The sequence below is a fragment of the Lethenteron reissneri genome, chromosome 45 (genome assembly GCF_015708825.2).
Source record: "Lethenteron reissneri isolate LAM-NWPU_2019-01 chromosome 45, ASM1570882v1, whole genome shotgun sequence".
In the NCBI taxonomy this organism is placed as follows: domain Eukaryota; kingdom Metazoa; phylum Chordata; class Hyperoartia; order Petromyzontiformes; family Petromyzontidae; genus Lethenteron; species Lethenteron reissneri.
The window spans coordinates 3,257,013-3,276,221 of record NC_083823.1 but is presented as its reverse complement, the minus strand read 5'-3'; the positions used below and the strand labels follow the sequence as shown (position 1 = coordinate 3,276,221).

At 49.6% G+C, this 19,209-nt stretch overlaps 1 protein-coding gene across 3 annotated transcripts; it reads right to left on the bottom strand.

The window, feature by feature from the left end:
* Positions 1-10,067: 10,067 nt before the first annotated feature.
* On the bottom strand, positions 10,068-19,025 carry LOC133353852 (P2R1A-PPP2R2A-interacting phosphatase regulator 1-like). 3 transcript variants are annotated; one of them, XM_061570297.1, is made up of 9 exons: positions 18,668-19,025; positions 17,694-17,775; positions 16,941-16,997; positions 16,722-16,817; positions 16,030-16,128; positions 14,624-14,694; positions 13,641-13,705; positions 10,738-10,828; positions 10,068-10,420 (listed from the first exon to the last, which is right to left on the bottom strand). In XM_061570297.1, the coding sequence occupies exons 1-9, from the start codon at positions 18,790-18,792 to the stop codon at positions 10,216-10,218; spliced, it is 891 nt and encodes a 296-aa protein (XP_061426281.1). In that variant the 5' UTR covers positions 18,793-19,025; the 3' UTR covers positions 10,068-10,215. The 3 variants fall into 3 exon arrangements, with proteins under 3 accessions (XP_061426281.1, XP_061426284.1, XP_061426283.1); XM_061570300.1 differs by having other exon boundaries at positions 14,627-14,694; XM_061570299.1 differs by having other exon boundaries at positions 17,694-17,772.
* Positions 19,026-19,209: the final 184 nt, after the last annotated feature.

The window sequence follows — 19,209 nt, the reverse complement described above, 5'->3', positions numbered from 1 at the left end:
ACATCACCGCACCACGGAAGGAGACATCACCGCACCACGGCAAAAGACATCACCGCACCACGGCAGGAGACATCACCGCACCACGGCAGGAGACATCACCGCAGCCCAAAGACCACAGATTGGCGTCGTCAACCTGTGCCACCAGAGCCGCAGGATGACGACCCCCTGGTCAATGCCAACGGGGTCGACGCAATTTTCAGAATCATAATCAGAATCTTCATTTTTTTCTGCAGAAATCTCCGTTGGGCTATGAAGCTCTTTCTTTCAGATTTGTCCAGTCAGGGGGCGGATCGGAAAGTTACAACTTCTGAGGTTTTTTTTTTGGGTTAGGTCGCTTAAATATAAAAGTGTCGTTAAACACGCCAGCACCCGACACGGCCAATTAGTAAGGTTTGTCACGTAAACAGAACGTGCCAATTTGTTACGGGTACAGCACACCGCTTGTGTGTTGGAGAGTAAACCCACAACGTTTACAATTCGAGTACAGTGTTTCTCCAGTAATTACAACTAGCATCATCAGGCGACTGCCAGATTTGTTGAAACATCCTCCTGCTTCGTTCTCAAATAGAGGGATAGATGTGATGTCGTCACTTGTGAGCCGATCAGGTATGAAGGCTGGTGGCGGTTTAACGGCACTTTTCTAAATATGCGATATAACCCAAAAAAAAACCTCTATTATGGATATTATTGGTCGCGAAAGCCTACGTGTTAACAAAATTACAACAGTTTACACACGTAGCAGCAGGCTTTTGCGACCAATATTATGCATAATAAAGGTTTTCGGGTTGGATCGCGTAAGTATAAAGTGTCGTAAACCTCCACCACCCGACACAGCCAGTAAGGGTTGTCACGTAAACAGCGCGCCATTTAGTTACTAAATCAGCTCACCGGTGTGTTGGAGAGAATTTGGACTTACTTAACTGGCTTTGCCGGGTAGTGGAGGGTTTGACACATTTATACTAACCCAAAAAGCTTTATTAGAAAAGTTACAACTGCTTTATTTTTGTAAGATGCAGTGCTGCGCCTATGCAAGGTTTAAAAATTCCAACCACTCACACTCTTTTAGATTGAAAGCTTTCGTGACTGCAGGGATTCATCTTCTTGGTTCTATAAAATAATAAAAATAAAACATTATTTTATTACTTCCCTTCTACGTGACTTTACCGAAAGAACCAAGAAGATCACTCCCACTCTCTCCAAAACCTCCACCTTTTGCTGAGCCTAGCTCCAAAAACCAACACCAACCAACCAACACCACCACCACCATCGTCCCGTAATCCCCTGCTCACAGAAAGAGCGTGCGATACCAGGCGAAGGCAAACCCCGGCAGCCGCAAGTGTGGGTGTCTTTATCTCTCGGCCGAATTTTTACCCCCCTGCCTGCCCTCTCCCCCTCTCAGCACTGAAATATCCACCGCAAAACCAGAGACCAACATCGCCACCCCCACCCCCCTCTGAGCCCCCCCCCCTCCTCCTGGGCTTTTTTGTTGTTGCTGCTACTGGTGCTGTTGTTGCCCTTTCAGTTGAATGTTGAAAATAGAAAAAAAAAGTTTTTTTTTTTGGCTCGATTGCGCTTTGAGTCAGCGACTGTTGTTGTTGTTGCTGCTGCTGTTGCTGTTGTTGCTGTTGCTGTTGTTGTTGTTGCTGCTGCTATGTGCGTTGAACTTCGTACGCACCGTACGTACGTGGCCAACTGTGCCAATCGGAGGGTGTCTTTCTTAATCGAGATTCGTAAACGTTGCGGTTAGTTTTAACGGCAGGGTCGGTAAACACAACGTCTGGGTGAAAGGTGGGCCTAGGTTTTGGCCAATCTTGCCCATCGAACTCAACAAAGTTAAGTTAACATTTTTGAAATCGATTAGTCGTACAGCACCACGCGCTTCGTTAACAAATTGATAATTTCCTGCAATTTGTTCATGGACCCTCACCCCACACAGTGTTTACGAAGAGCTCTATAGCCACTACCACTGGGCACACGGTGGGAGGGGGTGGAGGGGTGGGCGTTCGGTGAGCAATGAACGTGAAGGTGAGCAGATGCTGGCTCAGAGGATTCATGATGGACGTGTGAGCGAGGCAATACTCTGGTGGCCACGGAGATCCAGTGAAGATTCTCCAGAATCCGGCGAAATTTTGAGATTGTGATCTGGGGTATGGAGACCTAACGGATTTATTTATTTTAATTTATTTTCTCTGCGATTATTTTTTCTTACGTGCAATTTTTTTCTCGTTATTATTCATTTTAAATTTTGCTTAGCAGCGGGTTTTTAATATGGAACCTTTATTGGCAGTATTAAAATATAACAATAGGTTTTACCCTTGCTGGCAATAACACAGGTGCCAAGATGTTAAAACACCATGCTCTGAAAATATATGACAATGCATATATTATCACAGCATGTTTTTCGTTTGCATGTTCACCACAAGCACATGTGGTTAATGCAGACAGGATTCACTGAATAAGGATTCTGTCTGGTGTTTAAACATTTTGATACAACTGTTTTATTGCCAGAAAGGGTACAACCTATTGTTATGTTATAACGGAATTTTTTATTTTTTAATATGGAACCGGATAATTGATGTGCAGCGCTGTGGGATGCAATTGCATGAATGACTTTCGATTTAAAGCTTTCGTGACTGCAGGGATTCATCTTCTTGGTTCTTTCGGTAAAGTCACGTAGAAGGGAAATAATAAAATAATACAATTTTACCCGTAAAAACAAAGTTTTTCACTATAAATCCTTTATATGCGTGGCGGCTAGAGTCCTCTCGTCCTCTGGCTTGAGATGGCTGCCACCTATGGGTCAGATGATTGTCTGCCAGCATTAAGCAATTGGTAATTAAATATTTTATAAAAATTCCCTAAACAGTGTAAAATTTTGGAGAACATTTTTCACGAAAATTAATTGTCTCGCACAACGAGTCTGTGTGGAAAATGTCAGCCCGATTGGATCACGGGAAGTGGGTTAAAAAACGACCGAAAGATTTGCACGGTCGTAAGCAAGCAAACAAGCGAACTTAATATAAAGGATTTAAAAAGAATACATAATAAAATACAATTATTATGTGTTAATGTTTAAATTTTATTATTTCCCTTCTACGTGACATTACCGAAAGAACCAAGAAGATGCGTGAATGCCACTATATAAAATTCAATTATTATTTTCATTCGGTATTTCAGTGACCACAATGGGTTTAAGTGACCCCTTTACTGGTGGCCACTCATTTCATCGGAATAAAAAAAACAATCGACTCAAGGGTGGCCGATTGGCTGAGAGGTCAGAGTTGCTAAGCCGGTCTCTGAGATGATGGTCCCAGCTTAGGCCACCAATGACTTCACAACAACAACAACCACCCCACTGAAATGTATTTTGCACTTTATTTGCATCAATTCCAGTACCGAGAATGAAAACTGTTGGTTTCTGCTCACGTGACATTTCCCTGTGCAGCAGGGCATGTGGGTAAGTGCTGCCCCCTAGTGTGTATACAAGTGGCCATGTGTGATCTCAGAAGCAGTTCTGTGAGATCTCCTTCCACGGACCGTTCTGCGAGCGGTTCGAATAATGGGCTCTCCGTCTTGTGACACGACGCGGATGAGTAGAAGCCGGTGAAAACCAGAAGTGGAAGAACAATATTCGACTCTTGAATTGAATCGCGACAATTCATCGAGTGTGGTTAGGCGTCATCATCCCCATTCCGGAATCGGCCTTTTACATCCACCATCGGGAACGTAAAACCAAACTGGTCTCTCATATTGCTAGAACACACAGAGGAGCAAATCCCATCGTCTGCTGCTGCTGGCGGATGGATTCCGTCGACACACTCACTGCACCCTCCGCTTGTGTACGTACGGTGCGAAAGAAGTTCAACATAAATAGACTCATAGTCACTCACCCACTCACAGTCACTCACCCACACACTCACCCACTCACTCACCTCACCGAACCCTCCGATGAGCACGCTTGGGTACGTACGGTGCGAAATAGGTTCAACATAAATAGACTCATAGTCACTCACCCACTCACAGTCACTCACCCACACACTCACCGCACCTTCCGGTTAGCACGGTTGACTACGTACGGTGCGAAAGAAGTTAAACATACATAGACTCATAGTCACTCACCCACTCAGTCACTCACCCACACACTCACCGCACCTTCCGATAGCACGGTTGGCTACGTACGATGCGAATGAAGTTCAATATACCTACGCACAAAGCACACGCAGCTGCCGCTGATCCACACAGCCCGCAAATAGTTCACACTTCTCCGTAGCGGTACTCTTGTTCATTCCAGTTTTATTTAAACGTTTTTATTTATTTAAAAAAAACCCGAAGACATTATTCGGTTTTGTCGGCTTTGCCGATCTCCCCCCTTAACCTCCCGATCAGCTTGCCTTCCCCCCCCACCGCCCCCCTCCCGTCCCCCTCGTTAATTGCCGTCGCAATTCTATTTACAATCGGCGAAGAACTCGTTAGCAAATGCTTAAGACGCCAACTAAGAACAACGGCAGATGCGATAAAGACAGCAGCAGCAGCAATAGTAATCACGACAACAATAATAATATATACAGTGACAAGAATGTCGACGGAATTGTCGGCACGAATTATTAACCATTGAAGTAAACGCGTTTTTTTTTTTATCATCAAACCCCGCCAAATGCTGCCTGGGGTTACGTTCTGGGGAGGCAAGTCGGGGCCTACAAGTGTCGGTGCCAACGGCGGAATGGTGCGACGTGATTTTAATCACCTTCCCAGCCGCGGCAAACGTCGACGTGGAGAGAGGGGTCATTCGAGCCGGTGTGTGGTTAATGCCACAGCGACCCAGCCATCTCTACAAAATGATTTAATTTGTACATGCATTCACCAAACACCTAGTTGCTTGCGGGAGAGTCAACTCAAGCCAACTCGAGCCCACTGGATTTGCCAGATTTCTAAAATTCAAGTTGAAAGGCAACCCGGGGTGATTTAAAACGCACGCAAAAAAGGTGTCGCCTCCATGATTTTTCCGGTGACTTGAATTATCGTGCGAGTTGGGCAGAGGTGGTTCCCAGAAATGCTTACGGGTAGTGACCGCATTGCTCACGATGTTAAATGTTAAAAATCAAACGTTCCCACCACCCACAACAATGTTTGATTGTCACAAGTTTGGCGACGAATTTCCCCTGCGCACGGATATTCTGACGGAGGGAATTGGGGCGCGGCTGCACGGCGAGACCGGCACGGAAAGTTCGAGCTCTTGGCCCAGCTCACGGCCCAACTCTTGACCCAATTCACAGCCAAACTCTCGGCCCAACTTAGGGCCCAACTCAACTCTCGAATGATCCATTGCCGAGCTCCCATCCGGGGTTAGGCCTCGTGGCTCTTTCTCACATTTCGCTTGCGTCGCAGCGTTTTCCGCGCCAATCGTCCAACCCGGAATTTCGCGCGTGGACGAATGTGACATTGCAATTTACGTTTCGTCGGAATTCAAAACATTGGAAATGCACTGCAAAAGAGTAACATTATAACAAGGGTACCATTTCACACGCAAGGAAAAACACAGTGAGCATTTGTACATACTCGCGCGCGCACGCACGCAGACACACACACAAATAAAATGCATCGTTACCTTTGACAAGATGTTCTCACCCGTCAAGGTTTATGGGCGACGTTAGGTGGGGGCAACTGTTAACAGTTGTTTGCAACAATTATTACGCTCATGTTGACATTGGCCGAGTGGCACAGGGCTCAGAGAGCTCGCGGTCGGGAAGTCGGACGTTCGAATCCTGGTTGAGGTCCGGCTCGACCCACCATCCCGCCGTGGTTGGTAAAACGAGTGGTACCAAATTTCGATTTAAAGCTTTCGTGACTGCAGGGATTCATCTTCTTGGTTCTTTCGGTAAAGTCACAGACCTGTTCTTCACCTGAGGACGGCTGCTTGCGTTGTGGCCGAAACGTCGTGAGAATTATTTTATTATGTTTATTTTTATTATTTTATGATTTCCCTTCTACGTGACTTTACCGAAAGAACCAAGAAGACGAGTGGTACCACTTTGTGATTGTGCTAGGATAGACTAGCCTCCGGCATACCACTGTGGAATTTCCAACATTGGTTCAGGGCTACAAATGGACACGAGCGCTGATGCAACACTCGTTTGTTCGAGAAATGTTGAGCGATGTTTTAGGGAATGAGCTCTTCTGTGACCTGTGCTTTTGGTATGGAAAACTACGTGGGGAAATCAAACGAGACCCATACGACTGCTCTTCAAGACAAGTGTTAAATTAATGTTGGGTTATCGTACAAGCGTTTAAATACGGGTATTACTCTTACGTTTTTCTGCAACATAATCGCGTTCTACCTTTATCGAAAGACCGAGTATTCGATGCATACGGCAGCCTGCGACGTCTCGCGTAGACCTTAGCTCAAGGGCGCGGTTGGGCCACGGGCCGAGAGGCAAGGACTCAGCAGCGGTGGCCCACGGTAGCCAAACGTGGCCTTCCTGAACGGTTCAAAGATCGTGCTAAAAGAGGCGGCTCCCGGTGGCAAGTTCGGAGCGTTCAGCTGGCACTGCCGATATTCTGGGTTCATCCCAAGTTCTCAGGCGTAGCGAGTTGACGGACTGAGCCCCAGTCACCAATGGCTGCACATGATTAAAAAAAAACCGTAACAATGAATTTGGTTTTGCACTTAGTTTGGCTAACTTCCAGCTGTGAGAATTAAACAAAGTATTGGTTCGACTGTCACCCGATGGACAATACTCTCAGAGGCCGCTTGAAAGGGACCTCAGTGGTAGCTCCGTGTTATCCGTTTCCACGGGCCGTTCTCCCACACGAGGGTGACCACTGGCTCCGCGAGAGACCTCAACGTATTCTACGTCTCGCGACGCGACACCGGATAGCACACCGTCGGGATAACACCGCGGGGGAAAAAGACGCAACAAAAACAATACGAATAAAAAAAACAACTCGCTGCACTCGAACAAAAACGGCCGACGGACGCGCGGCGAATTTTGCAGCAGACGCGCGAGCACAGCGTCATCTACAGGAGCGCTCGGTACAAAGCGGACGTTCGTAAAACCATTACGGTGGCCCGCGACCCACCTTCGCTCGAGGCGCGACGTAGCTCAGCGTTCTTCACTCATTATCAGAAGGGGGGGGGGAGGGAGGCGGCTCACTTTCGCCGATAAGACATCATCGGTGTGAGGGCCGCGACACGTTTAAAACCATTTGGGGCTTGACAGCACGATGATGATGGGGGAGGGGGTGGGGGTGTTTTCACACCGACAGAACCCAACGTGACCTAACGGCCCACTGAAGCCTCGCTTGAGTGACGACCTCGCGGGAGGAGTTGAATTTGATGCCGTGGTCATTAGCGCGCGGCGCTACGAACCCGCCGCCGCGGGCTGAGTTACATTCCCAGCCAGGGCCGACAAAGGTAGCGAGCGGTATATACGAACCGGTCCTCGGGTGCCCCCCTTCACCAACCGGCAGTAACCAGTATGGTGAAGTATGGTCAAGCAACCCCACCCCCCCGCCCCGCCTGATGCGGCGTGGGAAGCCCCTTCACCTGTCAACGGATTGACAAATGGGCTGCAAGTAATTTGAAAAAAATTACTTATGTTGGGCGAGGTGGGACTTTAGAATTTGCGTGAGTAAATGTTACGTGAAACCAGCAGTCAATCGGGCTTCGGGTACGGCAAAAGGGGGCAGAGCCAACGGCTCCCAAATGTGTTTTGTTCCTTTCCCCCCGTAGCAAATTACCCGTGCGACCGATTGCGTCGTACTCGATTTAACTCGTCGACCGACATCGCCGATTCATCACTGGGTCCCGTTGGGTCAAGCCGTGCGGGCGTAAAACGTCAATTGCAGCCGTCGCCCTCCAGCCAGACAAGTTGCCAAGTGGGCAAGATGTGCCAGTTGGGTTACCTGGCCCCGCCAGGCTGGTGGAGGGATACAGAGCTCATGTCGAGACCGCGCTAAGTCCTTTTTTAACGCAGCAAACGCGCCCCCTTGTAAAAAGTGCCACTTTAAGTGGAAAAAAACGTGACGCAAAACCCCCCACAAACAGTTCAATGATCGATAAAGTTTTGGCGACGCACGAGGCACTGCAACGCACAACACGGTGAGATGGCGGGACAAGTAACGGAGGGTACGCCGCTGCATTACTGCTGCATCATCCCGCGTGCTGTGTCATTGCACCGCTCAGCTCAAGAAAGTAGTTCGTCACCGACCGCCGTAATAACGTCTCGAGGGCAGGCTCTCTAGAGATCTCTCTGGAGATGTTTTCTTCTGCCAGCAGTGTCGTGAGCACGCATTTGCAGGGCTTCACCTTTACCTTCTCTTAACCGAGAAACGAGGGCAAACTTTGCCGCACGGCGACTACTTAGGCCTGCCGCAGGTGCCTTACGATGTCTGCCGCTCAACGTCTTTGGGTGGTCCTTGGCCTCAGGTCGCCACCGTTCCGATGAAGAATCGTCACCAGAAACATCTCACCTTGCTCAACGGGTTATTCCCCGAGAAGGCGGTGGTAATTAAGGACAGTTCCGTGATTTCGGACGTACGTTTCGGACACTTTAAAGATGCGGGGCAATCATTAGTGTAATCACGTAGTGGCTTTTTTACACGGCCAAAGTGTGCGTCACCCAATCAGGCCTGAGACTAATTGCCTGTCCCCCCCTTTTCCTGATGGGAGTCGTAAAAATTGCGTGGTGCAGGCGGCCGGGCCCGGACCAACGGACACTCTCACCCACGCCGAGACGCGCGACGCCGGTGCATTCCGTTTCGTGTCGGCGCGTCAAATCAGTGACATTCAATAAATAAGCCGTACTTTCTAATATCGGTCGACAATTAACCGTCAAAATTACCCCCGCGCGTGTTTCCCTCGGACGGTTTTGCCCGAGGATGCTGGGGGTGGCGAGTATTCTCGGTAAGCGTTTGCTCGCTAGCTGGGCAATGCCTTCCTCAAGCTGCGCATGGGGAGGACTGCAAGCCAAGCATGCGCAAGATTAAATAAAAATCGATGGCAACCCTACAAAAAAATTATCAAATGGTTCCAACTTTGTCGATAGACAGCCAGGCCTATTTTATCGTCTAGGCCAACAAGTCGTTCTCAATATTTCTGCAAATAATTTGCGCGGACCAACGTGCACCAATGACATATTGTTCATGTCTGCAACAGTTCAGCAGAGTGCATCCCACGGCCTTGCAGACCACCAGGGGTCCACGCACTACAACTTGTATACCAACGTTGTTGGTCTGAGGCTTTGCTACGGAAATAATTTTAAGCCCATGGTCACATGCCTTCAGCGAGTGCCACTGTAGCGTCCTCCATTGACATGGCTGGGTGATGCTTGCCGTACTTTTTAAGGCAATTTAATGATGCGCGGTGCATTGTGACAGCCGCCACTACAGCTACATCATGGTGCATTGTGGGAGATGGCACTACAGCGACATCATGTAGCACTGTGGCAGCTGCCGCTACAGCTACATCAGGATGCATTGTGGGAGATGGCACTGCAGCTGTATCATGGTGCGTTGTGCATTTGTGGGAACCAGCCACATCATGCCGATGGTGGTTGGTGCACGGTCGGGAAAATAACCTGTGGTGACGACACGTGATCAGGGAGATGGTTGGGCCGGAATTTAGAAAGTCAGTGGACGGATTCTTTCTATTTTTATTTACAGGGTTACAAACCGTCGCACTGCCCTGGATCGAAATCCCTTTCGCTAACAAAAAGTAATTACACCATTGGAACCTCATTTGCCAGTAAAAAATATGATAATTGTTTTTTTACCCTTCTATCTGGCAACAAAACTGACACCTTTTTTACAAGGAGTCATGTTTACATAGACCACAATACCTGCAGTCATAATGCGCCTTTTGGCGTCATCTGGTCCAACCCATGTGAGACTAGGCTCTAAGGAAAGCTGTCTCGGGTGTGGACCAACCAACTTCAAGGACAGTGCACATTATCAGAGTTATGTTTTTTGTTTGCATTATGACTGCAGGTAGTGGTCTATGTAAACATGACTCCTTGTAAAAAAGGTGTCAGTTCTGTTGCCAGATAGAAGGGTAAAAAAACAATTATCAAAAAGTAATTAGTCGCCAACCCTCGTCGTTATTTTCGTTTGGGTCGCCTCCTACAACCCGACGCTCACCTCACTCCCCGCGGTCGCGCTCGACCGCGACAGGGCGCGCGTGCGGGGAGCCTTCCGAACTCCGCAGGGTTCGGCAACGTTTCATCGCGACACCGGCGTGAAGGCAGAGCCGGCCATTGAGAGAGTGGTGTGGGCGGGGCTGGGAGAGCGGCCGGGGTCGGTGTCCGGGGAGAGGGCGGCCAATGAGAGGGGAGCGTGAGCGGGACTGGGGGCGGGGCTGGGGGTGTCCACGTGTGGGGACGTGGCCGGGGACGGGCGGCAATCGCTGCTGCTGCAGGGCGACAGGCTGGAGGAAGAACAGAGGCAAAGCGATGAGCGCGAGCGACGCGCGATCACCCTCCCTCACCTCGCGACACGGTTCAGGACACACGGCGGTTCATAATGCACGGTGATTTGACGGTACAGCGTTTCATGCGAGACGCACGTTACGAAAATCGCGCGATGAACACGAATTCACGACCGCACGTGATTCATGGCGCACGAAACACGACGCGATAACCGATACACGTCATAGGTGGTACTAAGAGAACCTGCCCCTGCAGTTAACAAAGGCTACAAGAAGGACCCGTGTGTGTGTGTGTGAGCGTGCAAGTGAACTCTGACCTCTGGTTGAGCATGCTCGATGTGAAGTTGAACTCCAAGTCGCCGGTACCAAGAAAAAGGCGCTTGGAGGTGTGGTCCACTTCAAAGTCGGCTGTGGAACAACTCACAGGTGTGAGGAACAACTCACAGGTGCGTGGAACAGCTCACAGGTGCGTGGAACAGCTCACAGGTGCGTGGAACAGCTCACAGGTGTGAGGAACAATGTGCGTGGAACAACTCACAGGTGCGTGGAACAACTCACAGGTGTGAGGAACAACTCACAGGTGCGTGGAACAGCTCACAGGTGCGTGGAACAGCTCACAGGTGCGTGGAACAATGTGCGTGGAACAGCTCACAGGTACGCGGAACAGCTCACAGGTGCGAGGAACAATGTGCGTGGAATAGCTCACAGGTGCACGGAACAACTCACAGGTGCGTGGAACAGCTCACAGGTGCGAGGAACAGCTCACAGGTGCGTGGAACAACTCACAGGGTGCACGGAACAACTCACAGGGTGCACGGAACAACTCACAGGGTGCACGGAACAACTCACAGGGTGCACAGAACAACTCACAGGGTGCACAGAACAACTCACAGGGTGCACGGAACAACTCACAGAGTGCACGGAACAACTCACAGAGTGCACAGAACAACTCACAGGGTGCACGGAACAACTCACAGAGTGCACAGAACAACTCACAGGGTGCACGGAACAACTCACAGGGTGCACGGAACAACTCACAGGGTGCACGGAACAACTCACAGAGTGCACGGAACAACTCACAGAGTGCACGGAACAACTCACAGTGCACAGAACAACTCACAGGGTGCACGGAACAACTCACAGGGTGCACGGAACAACTCACAGGGTGCACGGAACAACTCACAGAGTGCACGGAACAACTCACAGAGTGCACGGAACAACTCACAGAGTGCACGGAACAACTCACAGAGTGCACAGAACAACTCACAGGGTGCACGGAACAACTCACAGGGTGCACGGAACAACTCACAGGGTGCACGGAACAACTCACAGGGTGCACGGAACAACTCACAGGGTGCACAGAACAACTCACAGGGTGCACAGAACAACTCACAGGGTGCACGGAACAACTCACAGGGTGCACGGAACAACTCACAGGGTGCACGGAACAACTCACAGGGTGCACGGAACAACTCACAGGGTGCACGGAACAACTCACAGGGTGCACAGAACAACTCACAGGGTGCACGGAACAACTCACAGGGTGCACGGAACAACTCACAGGGTGCACGGAACAACTCACAGGGTGCACGGAACAACTCACAGGGTGCACGGAACAACTCACAGGGTGCACGGAACAACTCACAGGGTGCACAGAACAACTCACAGGGTGCACGGAACAACTCACAGGGTGCACGGAACAACTCACAGGGTGCACGGAACAACTCACAGGGTGCACGGAACAACTCACAGAGTGCACGGAACAACTCACAGGGTGCACGGAACAACTCACAGGGTGCACGGAACAACTCACAGGGTGCACGGAACAACTCACAGGGTGCACGGAACAACTCACAGGGTGCACGGAACAACTCACAGGGTGCACGGAACAACTCACAGGGTGCACGGAACAACTCACAGGGTGCACGGAACAACTGACAGGGTGCACGGAACAACTCACAGGTGCGCGGAACAACTCACAGGTGCGCGGAACAACTCACAGGGTGCACGGAACAACTCACAGAGTGCACGGAACAACTCACAGGGTGCACGGAACAACTCACAGGGTGCACGGAACAACTCACAGTGTGCACGGAACAACTCACAGGGTGCACGGAACAACTCACAGGGTGCACGGAACAACGCAGCATGCTCTACCACCCACACTATGAGAGAAGAGCCCTTAGGCTACGGAGAGCCGATTAAGACTTTCCAGTTGCCGCTCAAAGCCGAACATTTTTTCCCCAACAGACAGCCGGGCGGCGGTGGTTTGTTGTGCTGCACGTGGCCGCCTGCGATCCAGCGCAGATGTTGTTGTGAAACTCCCTGTGGGCATCGTTGGGGCCGTTTCGCCAGAAGGCAGTACAGCATGTGGGCTAATCGCCATTCGCTCCCATTTGTAAAGGGATAGAGCGGCTTGCTCTATCCGATTTTCTCACACACTTGTACAATAAACACAACTCGTCGTTAATCGGCTGAAAACATCTTGAAATAGAAAAAAAACCCAACGCAGGATCCGCGTGAACACGAGTCATACGACTCAAGTGTGGCTTTCCTGGATATCTAAGCAAGTAATTTGAAAAAGTAAATTAATGGAAGCCAAGCAGTTAAATAACAAGCACGCTGCATACTGTCACCGTCTCTCCGTATCTCACCGCACTTCTGCATTTCTCCGTTTGTGCGCACTCCTGGCACCTCTCCGACTCCTCGTTTCTTGTTTTCTGTGTCCGAATGCCTTTGTCGACATCTTTCCTCTCTCTCTCTCTCTCCGTGTCTCTGGGCCTCTATTCTCTGTATTTGAATGCTCAACGCCCTCCCGTGTCCCTCCGTGTCCACCTCACTGTCTAAACGTCTCTCGCGGCTCTCTCGTGTCGAATCGCTCCACGTCTCTCTACGTGCGCTGCCTCCTTAACTCTGTGTCATCCTTGTCTTTCTCTCCGCGTCTTTCTGTCGACAGGAGGCACTGCGTCACGCGCTTTTCAGATGCACTTCTGCGGCGATCTGGAACACTCTTCCTTCCGAAACTAAGGAAATCGCTTGAGCTATGCACTTTTAAATCTAGATTGAAAACTAATTTCTTCAGAACTGCTTTTTGTGTTTAGTTTGTTGTCCTCCGATTAGCACGGTTGGCTACGTACGGTGCGAAAGAAGTTCAACATGCCTACATACATACATAGATGACAACAGCATGCCATGTGTGGAAGTACTCAACGGGGCTCACCTTTCCTCTTGAGCGATCCGAGGGTGCTGGGGCGAATGTGGCTGATGGGACTTGCACTTCGTTTTCTGTTAAGAAACGAATAAGGCGCACACACACGCACGAGCGCAAGACCGCACGCACGCACTAGTAAGGCGTTTTATCGATTGCAGCGATAGAATGAGCTGAACCCCTCAAAACCAAGATGAAAACTCGCAACACAAACCCCTGAGTCATGGTAAACAAAGGCGTAGGTAGCAGAGGAATAAACTCGTCCTTTTGCATCGTGGGCTCAGGGTGGAGCAGTGGTGCAGCGGCCAGTGCGCTGAGCTATGAACCCGGCACACATCAGTTCGATTCCCGGCCATGGCTAACACCAGTGGCGAGTTATACCCAAACCCGTCCATGGCGCCTCCGTCCATTTTGACTAATCCGTACTGACCAGCGTGGTGCAGTATGGTCTAATAGAGCAAGACGATTAATTAACTGAGAAAAATTTGAACTGGACACTTTTTGTTATGGCACTATTACTCTGGTCCATTTAAATATGACGGCCACCCTGACTTCCTGCATCCCGAAAGCGAAAAACTCCCTAAGAACCAAGCACAAAGTGACGAGGCCGATGATCAGATGACCTCACCAAGCCCCGTCCATCACCTCCCGTACAGCGTCACACGTGGGAGCAGAGGCGAGACCTTTTTTGCCCCCACTCTCTTTTCACGTGACGCGATTAGTCGAGCAATCAAACACACTAATTTGGCAGTCATCGATTATCTAAACATTCAGGTATCCCAGGTCTGCAAACAACGGGCCCTCGACCTACAAGCGCGGAAAGGCAGATTGATGGGGAAAAAAAAAAAGGGGTGGCTAATGAACGACGTACGTATGTATGTACGTCGAACTTCTTTCGCACCGTACGTAGCCAACCGTGATAATCGGAGACGCGATGAAGTGAATCGTGGCCATGAAGGAGGGTGAGGCGAGGAGGAGTGGCGTTGGCTGCTTACGTGGTGAAGCGGCGAGGACTCGGAGCCCTGCTGGGGCTGACGGGCGCTTGCAGTGACGGCGAGTACAGTTGCTGGGAACACAGGCAGCGGGCGCTTTGCTCAGACGACACCCGCGACCATCACAAATGTTTCAAACACCCCAAAGTTCTCCGACACCCGCGCTCAACGTTGACGTTTAACGCTTTCACACTCGGCCATAACGAGTTGTCTATGCCGTTCGCCTGTAACGGGGCTTGTCTATAGCCGTATGTCTGTAAAGAAGATTCAATTCATTCTTCACCTCGGGACGGCTGCTTGCGTTGTGGCCGAAACGTCGTGAGAATTATTTTATTATGTTTTCTTTTTATTATTTTATTACTTCCCTTCTACGTGACTTTACCGAAAGAACCAAGAAGATGAATCCCTGCAGTCACGAAAGCTTTAAATCGAAATTCAATGTGAATCAACGTGTAACGTGAACCTGCGTTGCTATTAGGGGACTTAACCTGTTTAAAAATTGGCCGAATTGGTCAAAGAGTTGCCGAAATCGCAGAGATCAAAATTCAGAGCAAAAAGGATTTATTTTATTTTATATTTGCCAAACATTTTGGCCGGAGAGATAACCCCGTTGGCTTCCATACTGCGAATGAAATACTTCCACGACAAAACGCAGGTTGAAAAGCGTAACATCACCCTTGCATGTATGCACGGTTTTTTACAAATTGTTTTGGTGTAGACTTAATTATAAAATCGATTCATCGCTCAGCACTAACGTGATTTGGAATGCTTCGTTATAGTTTTCTGCAATTCATTTATGTACTTTGAGCAATTTGTAAATCTATATGTTATTTATATTAATTTATAACTTGCTTAACTTTTCTCTATCTGGCTCTGATACCGTTTTTTGTTGTATTTTTGTTGTTGATGTAACTTGCTGACCCATCCCTACTGGACACCTGTGATTAGCACGGTTGGCTACGTACGGTGCGAAAGAAGTACAAACATACACACATATGTACGTCGGTGAAAACGAGCATTGTAAAGCTCATCAGAGTCCTCCAGTCTAAATAAAGATTCTGATTTGCAGGCCCCAGTGTTTAGGTACGACTCTAGCCGCAAACACTCGGTTTACCCAGGAGGCGTTCGGTTAGCAATGAACGTGAACGTGGTCGAACGGCTCAGAGGAGCCATACTGGCTGTGTGAGATATGATAATCTGGTACCACGAAAGATCATGGGTTTGAATCCGGGTTTAGGTGGCTCGTGATTAAACCAGGCTGTCAGGAGTTTTGAGTCTACAGTCTCAGCCCAGTCACCAATGACCGCACAATAAACCGTGACCACTTGATGCGAGACCTACGCTTCATTTGCCAAAGCAAGATTTTCTCCCAATAGGTGTAGATTTGAATTCATCACCCACGGCCTCACCTTGCCAATGCCACGGGTGGGCGACGGAGATGGCGATAGCGGGAAAAAGTCCGACCTGCGCTGGGTGATGGTTTTTTCCAGCTCGGGCAACGCTTCACTCTGAGCGGCAAAACACACGGGGCAATACGCTCAGCCACTCCCGAGCGATTTACCAAGTGACGCTGTGATCTCCCCACTATTGAGACGCTCCAGAAAGTTAAGACGCACATCCAAAACATATGCACCGTGTCAATAAAGTAACACAAGTCTGGTGACACACAGACACACACCGCACCCCCACCTCAAGTTTTGTTTTGAATATGGCGTGAAAAAAGTTTGCCTTCTAAAACAAAGAATATAACCTCTGCACAGTGGTTACATTATGGTGGCATTGAACAGGACAACCACCGTTTACTGCTAAGCCGGCCGCAAGTAATATCTCCTCATACGCGTGCCGGGTTTTCTCCGGACAATCCCGTTTCCTCCCACATGCCAAACAACCGTTAATGAAATTAGCCAAACTTCCCAACGAAAGACTTTCCTCAAAATAAGTCTTGAGACTTGGCGAGGGCTTGCACTGGCATCTTCTGGTGACCTCGCGGTCACCGACCTGCTTAGCTTTCCCGAGATCTCGCGCGAGTTTGTAGCAATCAGGGTGAGAATTGTTCACGGGAAATTCGTATTTTGTGTTTCCGTTTGCTTTTGTTCCGCACCAGGGAGAGATCTTCGCACGACTGGCTGATGTGCAGGGCGGCCCTGGTCTCCCTCTCATGTGCTGTTTCACGATTTATCAAGTCTGCTCCCTCCTCCTGTTCATGCGCACACGCACGCAAAAAAATCACCGTTAGAGTGGCTCACTCGCCGCTCGAGTATCAGCGGTGCCACTCATCTCTGCATTGCCGGCTCCCAGCTGGCGGTAGAAATATCCTCACCTGTTTAATCTGGTTGACACGACTGCTCATTACTCTGCCAGGTGACGGTGGCGTTGCCTGCAAATGCAAACGACAAACAAAGTGTAAGTCAACAACAACGGTGGAAAAACAAAACAGACTAAGGGGTTGGTTTCGGATTTAGTTTTCTCGTAGACCAGGGGTGGGGAACCTTGTTTCTGCCAAGGGCCATTTGGATATTTATAACATCATTCGCGGGCCATACAAAATTATCAACTTAAAAATTAGCCCGTTATATTTGGTCAAACATTTAATTAACTCACCCCTAATGCGATGGCTGGAACTGCTTCTCTTTGGCGAGGCGTGTGATGTTAGCTGGTATTGATGATGTTGCTACCGCAACTGCTTTTCCAGGTTTGCTCCTAGATTTATTAAATTTTGAGTCCCGCCTGCGGTTGCCTTGGTATGGCCAGACCAAATGATTTCGCGGGCCTTATACGGCCCGCCGGCCTGACATTCCCCACCCATGTCGTAGACTATGAACCCAGCAATTGTAGTTTGATTTCCTGGCATAACGAGTGTACGTGGCAAATGATATCTGTACGATCAAACAACTCTCATGAACGACAAGGTATTTTTTTCTTTAGGCCCAACATTGGATTTTATTTCATATTTTTTTATTTAAATGTCAGAAATGTTTACGACGTTAATTTTTTATGCACCGGTGTGAAGGAGGGGGGCTCTGCCTGTGACGATGGAGACAGTCTAAACACAAGTCTTCACTCGGGGTCTCACCGTTCCCTGTCGGCTCAGGAAGCCGCCGCTGTTTCTCCGGCTCTTTCCGTCGCTCGCCAGAGACAGTGGGCTCCCTTCTCTGCTGCGGAGAGGAGACGCGGGCATGAGCAAATAACAAAAACTGCCGTTCATCACTAAGTGGCGGGGGCGTCGCTTGGTGCACTTTGAGGCCACGGTGGACACGGAGGCCACGTGAAGTGTCGAAGGCCCGCTGGCAAGGAGGTCACGGAACAAACCCCGGTGCCTTGGGTTGACCGAGATGACTGGCAGATGAGCACACACACAAGCACGCCCGTGCTCACACACTGAAGCAAGCAAAATCATCACCATCGCTTGCATTTTTTTTCATTATCAAAACTATAATTGAACAGCCATCAAGTTCATCTTGTTGGACGAGGGCCTCCCAATGTCACGGTGGGTCATGGGGTTGAAGAAGTAGAAGTGGGGGGGGTGCCCTGGCCAATCCATTGCCGTGGCAATGGATTGGGGGGTGGGGGGGTGGAACTAACGTGATCAGATGCATGGCGATGCGGCTGCCCCCAACCACTGCATCACCGCTCCCACGAATTAGACACGTGTTTTTGTTGCTGCTGCTGCTGTTGTTGTTGTTGTATGCGTTACTTGTACCCGCACGTGCCTCGCTTACTCGAGCGAGGCAGCAAAAAAAAAGTAATTCCGTCTTCACTTTCGTGATTTTAACCGGCCTCGTCAATTCCACATTCCTTGCGACTGGGGTCACGTCCACCCACGTCGCCAAACTTTAACATCCCGTGTCTTGCTGGTTCTCGTCCTGGGCACGCTCTTGCAAACTCCACGTTAGCGTACCGGGACCAAGTACGTCTACAAAACGTGTCACGACACAGCGATTAGGTATCGATAACGTTATGGTCTCATCACCGCGCTGTTGGTAAACTCCACGTTAGCATGTCGGGAGCAAGTACATCTCAAATCAAAGAGGTTTTTGTTTTTTTTACCCGATGTTGTTGATCATTGGCGCGCTGTTGTATCGCCTCAATGCAGCCCCGTCCCCGAGGTCGGGATCCCCGGCGTCGCCTGGAGACTCCACCGCCTCCACCTCCATCTCCCCCGGCCGGGACATTCAAGCCGAGCCCGGCCACACTCCCCTACACTAGGCCCCAACACGGGCCTCAAGCCACATTTGCAAATTGAGTGTGAAAAATAAATCTTCTTAAAAAAATGTTTTTATTATTATTATTTTAATAATCTGCGAATTGTTGCAAACGATGTTAAATTCTCGCCGCGGCTGTGCGCAGTCAATCGCTGGGGTGGGCACGATAACCGGAGGATTCCATTTGAATGGGGTTCCACCAAGGCGCCGTTGGGCCGATGCGTGAATTAAAAAACGCGGGGTCGGTTCCGCGACGTTTGTCCAAACGCCAACCCGTAATTCGCGCGGTTCAATTTTTTTTATTTGTCCAACAATTGGTGGCAGTAGGTGGGGGGGTAAGTCAAAATCTTACATTTGTTTACCAATACATACGTGACTATGAACTAA